Here is a 6,414-nt window from a genome sequence, read left to right as displayed (position 1 = left end):
CTCCGGCTCAGCCAATGGCAGCGCCGCGCCGGGCTCCGGAGCTGTTTACCCAATCTGAGCCCTCCTCCCTCCTCGCCTGCCTCCCCCCCTCCCTCCCTCGTGAGCCCCGGGAGCATCTTCCTTCCACCGAGCCGGGCAGAGAGAGAGCGAGGGAGACGGCAGGAGGCGGGTCTGGCTGCTCGTCGGGGAAGCGTCTCGCGCGGCTCCCTGGGGGCGCCTCGGCCTGCCGGGCTCGCGCGCGCCTTCGCCCCTCGGCGCGGGGATGAGCAGCCCTGCGGGGCCCCCGGCGGGCCGCCCTGGGGACTCGCCGTGACGGAGCCCCCGCTCCGCAGCCCCGCCGCCGCCTTCTGCTTCGGTGCGCACAGGCTGCGGCGGCCGCTTCCCCCGCCGCCTCCTGCACCTGCTCCTGCGCGCCCTCCCCGACGAGGGAGCCCCGCGGGCCGGAGGAAGGATGGGTTGCATCGGCTCCAGGACTGTCGGTAAGGAGGGGCGGAGAATGGGCCGCTGCCCTGTGCCCGAGTGGGGAGGGGGTCTCGCTGGCTGGCCTCACGTCTGGAGCGCGGGGTCTCCCCTTTGCAGCCTGGGCTGGTTCTCACCTGCTGCCAGGATGAGAGCCCCCCATCCCCAAGGGGTTGGCGGCAGGCGCCCAAGGAGGCACAAGGTGTGTTTCCCCTGTGACAAGGAGAGGCAGAAAGAGAGGATAGTCACCGCCTCCGTCTTCCCCCAGGAATGCCCATAGCTCGCTGGCCTAGGTGCCTTTGGCGTGGAGATGGAGGGAGAAAGCCTTAAGGTAAAGAATAAGGAATGGCAGTGGCCAGACCATTCCACCACTCCTTGAGTGAGTTTCCCACCAGCGCCTGGGTTGCCAGCTGATCCCTTCCCCTCCCCTTCGTGGTTATTGTTATCAGATTCTCCATATCACTGCAGTGATGGCTGCTCATCCCTCTCTCGCTCCCTCCCTCCCCGTGGCTGCCCACGCCTCAGCAGAAGGAGCAGCCACTGGATCCCTCCCCTTGCCAAGGGCACCCCCGCTTGCTTCTGCTACACAGCTCCTCGCATCCCTCTAGAATCGAATGTCACCCGCCCACCACGGTCCCCAGCGGGGTTTACGGGCTGCAGCCTCAGGCATTTCCAAAGAATTGCTAAAAAACCGAAAAGGACATATTGTGGGATGAGTCTTTGCAAAGGCCCTTCCTGGCACAAGGTGTATCAGGGTGGGTTTGGGTACCACTTAAGAGGCATCCAGGCTGGGCTTTTGACCCATGTGCCACAACTTCCAGGAAGGCTCAGTGCAAAAGGGAGGAAAGTGCAGAAAAATCAGTTGGATGAGTATTGCCCAGGAAAGCCGTCCCAGTGGATTGTGCCCCACCCACATTGTCCATTAGTGGTGGTGCTGCCATTTAGCTTTTCCGACTCTGGCGCTGAAATGCTTTTCGCCCAAAAGCTCTGCCTCTTTCCCCCTGTGCGATGTTTGGCATATCAGTTAAATTACTCTTCCGCGTTTGTTTAACGTTCCTTCCCTGCCAGATCTCAGGGTCTCGTGGTGCATTGCAATATAGATCCCGTTTCACCCTCACGACGCAAGAGTAAATTAGACAGAGGCAGCAATTGCAGCTGCACTTGGCAGTCCCTTCACAGACTCTTGTTATTTCTAAGCAAACATGCTCAGGAATGCCATGACTTGCCCGTTGCGTTGCCCACCCAGTGAACTTGGTGGCTTGGCAGAGATTTGAAGGTGTCCTGAGTGACTGACTGCATCTCTTCCTTCTTCCTAGTAACCAATACATCTCCTCCCCATATCTACACTTCAGAAAGCATAGCAGTCGTCAGCAGGGAATTGGTGCTTTCTTGAATAAGATGTAAAGAGGGCATTATAGGTAGCAATTTTTTGGAGGCTATGGAAGCCTTGCTTCCCCCAGATTCATGGCACCTGCTTAATAGGTACAGTACCTGTGGCCACAGTATGGCACAAGAGACCTGAGAACCCTCACCCCATAAATGTGCTATATAGGAACATAGGAAGCTGACTTACACTAAGTCGGATCATTTATCTAGCTCAGTATTTCTGGCTGACTGGCAGTGCCTCTCCAGGGTTTAAGGTGGGTCTTTCCCAGCCGTACCTTGAGATGCCAGGGGCACCTTCTATGCATGAAGTAGGTGTTCCACTGCTGAGTTTCCACAACATACAGTGTGTTGTGCCACATAGTCCTGCATTGCTGAAATGGAGTTGTACCTTGAAATGAGCTGTACTCTAATTTTTTCTCTAATGTCAGAGTTTTCTTCTAGCAGTGCTAGTGTTGGTATTCTGCTATACCCTTCCTTGGAAGTGAGATCGCATGACTTTGCCAGTGTAGGGAATCTGGTGGCTCTTAGTGGTGGCCCTAACCTTTGGTGGCAGAGCGGGAGACAACCAAATCTGATCTATGAGCCCTAGGTAGGAGCCATTCATTAACACAACAGCGGTCCTGCGAAGCTTCTGTTCCCTTCAGTGATACTTACGTAGGAGAGCTTCCAGTGCTGCATGCCCTAGGTATTTTCTGCCTCCATCACTCAAATGCTTAGACTGACCTTTATTCTAAAATTTTAATATTTTGTGACATGACTGTTGTAGTGTTAAATGTATGCCTTTGACAGCCACATAACAGAACGTTGAGCTGTAGGGATGGAAGTATTTTGGACTTAGTTTTAAGGTGTCCCACCAGATCTCAAGGAAGCATCTTGCACATTGGGTGATCCCTTGCTTATTAGCATGTTAGGATCCCCTTGAAAAGTTGCCCATGCACCTGATGAAGCAGCATCTTTTGCAAAAGAAACACCCAAAAAACCCACCACGTTGCCATCTTAAAGGCGTCAGACTACCAAGTTGACATAGGATTTTTTTACTGGTTTTGCTGTGACACACTAAAGGCAAGCATATATTAAAGTCAACTGGTTGCTGCTTCTGATTGAAACTACTTGTGAAAATTGGGGGAGGGCGTGATTTGCAGCAGAAAAGTGACAGGGAGGAATGCTTGCAGTGATATCTTACCCATGGCTAGTAGGAAGTATGTCTCATTTGAGTTCAGTGGGACTTTTCCCCAGGAGTGTATAGGATTGTATCCCTAACCCTTTCCCCCATGTACTGCTTTCCCCCATGTTTGCAAAGGTCTAGAAGGGCTGATAGGCAGGTAGGCTAAAACATCTGGACTGCTCCAAGTTGGCGAGGACTATCTTAAAGGCTGAAGACTGAGCTTTCACAATGCACTGGTAGCTATTGTCCATGCTGTGCACATCCATCCCACGATTGCCTTTAGATAAATAGATCTGATAGGTTTTTACAGTGCCTCGACATTCTGTCACACCTTATCCTGCAGCCAATGGGTACAGTTGGGAGTATGTTGCTTTTGTTTATTTGTCTTTCAGATTCTAATGTGTTAAGCTGAAAATAACGTATTTATGGGAGATGATATACAACCGGTTTGAGCCAGGGGGTGGTCAAACAAAGGAATGAATGTTAACACCATGGGTGTCATTCACATAGGTATAAACAAAAATCTGGAATATAGGCTAACCCAGTGTTCCCCAGCCTTGTGTCCTCTGGATGTTTTGGACAACAGTTCCCATCAGCCCCAGCCAGCATTACCAGTGGTCAAGGATGATGGGTGCTGTAGTCCAAAAAGATCTACTGGTATATAGAGCACTTCATTGGGTAAGGCTGGACTAACCTGTGGCCCTGCAGGTGATGTTAGGCTGCAACCAGGCTGTGCTGACTGATTGAAGTTGGAGTCCAACATTGCCTGGAGAGTCACCAGTTAGCCACTCCAGGCCTCAAATGAGATGCAGTCTGAACTTCTGGTAAGAATGGAACGCCACCATTAGCTATGGTTTCCTATGGTAGCATTGCTCTGTTTCTTGGGAAATCTCTGTGGTGCAAACCATCTGGATGTGAGAGTGGGGGAACAAGTTAATTCTTCGCCAAAATTGCCAGTGAGGACTGTGACGGTAGTCATTGTGTGTGACTCTAGATCTTCTCCTAGATCTCTGGTAGAGATGGGAAGCCTGTGGCTCAAGGGACCATATGCACCCCAAGATCTAATGTGATTCATGTGGAAAGCGAATCATGTGGCTTTGGTACCACTGACCACCAGCTGCAGCACACAACCCCAGAGGTATAACCCCTGAGGGAATGTGTCCTTGAGGGGGGAAGGAAGGTTCTCCATCTTTGAACTACTCTCATCATGCTAACTTCAGCTCTCAAAAATCTTGCTTGTCTCTGGCCCAATATACTTTCTGTCCTGTTGTCAGGTGAGCAATAAATTACACAGAGTAAGTGAAGTTAACTTTGTAATAGAAGAAACAAGGCTGCTCAGTTATGCCAGGCCTGAAGAGCACAGCAGCTCTTCCCAGTAGGTCTTGCCCCATGTGGGGAGTGAAGCTCCCCGCCTTCCCACAGCTGCCTAAGACTTGTGGTTATCCCGGGTGCTTCCCAAGCAATCTGAGACTCAGCCGGCACTCCTGTCTCTGCTCCTCCCTCTCTTCATACCTCTTCTGGACCCGGGAGACCAGTGGGGAAGGGAGCTTGTTGCAGCAGGAGTGGGAGACACCCTGGTTTCTTCACCAGGTAGACTCATCTCTGCTTCTTGGCCTCCCTCCTCTTCAGCTTCTGCCTCTGATTCTGGTCCCTAAGCCCTGATACCTCTTCAGCTTCCAACACCTCCTTCTCCCAGTCTTCTCCCTCTGGCCACTTAATCTTCCCTTGGTGGTTCCGCAGCTGGTTCCTCCCACCATTCCTCTGAGTCTACCCAGTCCATGAAACATGAACATATGCTTCTGTTTACTAAGAGTAATTGATAAGGTCACCTTTTAGTTCCCCCTTCCTGAGTTCTTAAAAGGTGCCAGCTTCTGACACCTTCTCTTCCCAGTCTTCTCCCTCTGACCACTCATTGTTGTCTCACCGCCACTCCCCAGGCTCTGAGCCTTCTTCCTTTGGTGGTTCCCCAACTGGTGCCTCCTACCACTCCTCTGTGCCCAGCCTGTCCCTGACACCTGTTGAAGCCTTTTCCTTATAGCATTTCAGCACGTAGTCAAAGGTGGCATAGTTCAAGTATATTACCCATTAATCTAAACCAAAACCAGTCTCATCTGTCCCCAAACATACAGTACTGCACTCTTTTTCTTGCATACGAATCCATGGCATCTGATGATCTTCCTTTCCGTATCACCCACGCATTCTCCTAAAATAACAAGCGCCCTCCCCGGTGACACCCACTCTTGGTTGGCCAAGCATTTAACCCAACTGCTCGTAATTATCTGTTTAGGAGACTTTTAAGGCAAATTAGGACCAAGTGCCTGAAGCAAACAATATTGCGGAGGATCAAGTTTATGCATATTCCCACAAGGGTTCTGCTGTGAATTTGTGTAGAAGAAAGTGGCAGTCATGGATGGCTGATGGCGGTGGAGAAATCCCCCACTTAAAATCTCACCTCTGCCGTGAGCTCACCTCCTCTGCCTGCAATCTGAAGATCATAATTCTCCCAAGTGGATGGGGCTTTTTTAATTGAATAAATTTGTTTATGGCTGTGCTGTTGTTGACTTGACTGCAGTTTTCATGCGTACACACCTGTGCTGTCTCTTTCCTTCCCCCTTCCAGATTGACTGCACAACGTTATTGAGTCTGGGTAGAGTAGGACGCATTGCAATGCTCTTGCCTTGCTCAATCTGCCACTGTTTAGTATTCTCAGCTCTGTGGGGGGAGCATAAATCTCTCCGCTGATGCGTCTTTGAAATGCCAAGCTAGTTGGGGGGTTTAACAGCCTCTGAGCAATGTGAACAAGGCTCCTGGTAACATGGGATATGATTCAGAGCTTGCTGTGGGGGTGTGGTTCTCTTCCATTGCGGTCTCCAACTAGTCTCATCATTTGGGAAGCACAGTGGCTGTGAAATGTGAGGACAGCAAAACTGATCATAACCAGGACTGCCAATTTCATGCTTTAGTGTGTGTCAGTGAGGGGGATCTTCTTAAAAACAAGGTACTACATGGTGCTGTTTTCTTCAAAGTAAGTATTGTTGTGTTCAGGTAGGTGCGCATAGGATTGCAGCATTAATCAGATTCCTTTTCCTGTTAGGTTTTTTTTTTTTTTTAATAAAAGGAACATGAAATAAGCGAAAGCGACGTGAAACAAAATGACAATGGGAACCGTAGCATAGAAATAAAACCGAAAACAACATTGTTATAAAACTGATGGAAGGAGAAGAAAGCAAATCAAATAATTATTATAGCTTGTTCATAAAGACAAGGTTAGTTTAAGAAACAGAGAGGGCACCTGCTAAATAATGAGCAACAGATCTGCTGGCTTCAAGCGTTAATACAGTAATATAGAACCTTTCTACCCTGTTCGTTTAACTGAGGCTGCAGTCCCAGGAGCACTTGGGAAT

At 50.1% G+C, this 6,414-nt stretch overlaps 1 protein-coding gene across 3 annotated transcripts in view; it reads left to right on the top strand.

The window, feature by feature from the left end:
* Positions 1-353: 353 nt before the first annotated feature.
* Positions 354-6,414, top strand: part of FAM131B (family with sequence similarity 131 member B) — a 52,476-nt gene continuing 46,415 nt past the window's right edge. Inside the window, exon 1 of one of the 3 annotated variants that reach the window (XM_081845372.1) lies at positions 354-479. In XM_081845372.1, the coding sequence (XP_081701498.1) occupies positions 452-479 (28 nt within the window). In that variant the 5' untranslated portion in view covers positions 354-451. Of the gene's footprint in view, positions 480-764; positions 839-5,565; positions 6,036-6,414 lie in introns of those variants that run through there. The other 2 variants (XM_081845371.1, XM_081845373.1) reach the window with 2 other exon arrangements.

Source organism: Podarcis erhardii (assembly GCF_964252035.2).
Source record: "Podarcis erhardii genome assembly, chromosome: 17".
Classification (NCBI taxonomy): Eukaryota; Metazoa; Chordata; class Lepidosauria; order Squamata; family Lacertidae; genus Podarcis; species Podarcis erhardii.
The sequence above is the reverse complement of the archived record's forward strand: the minus strand, read 5'-3'. Positions and strand labels throughout refer to the sequence as shown.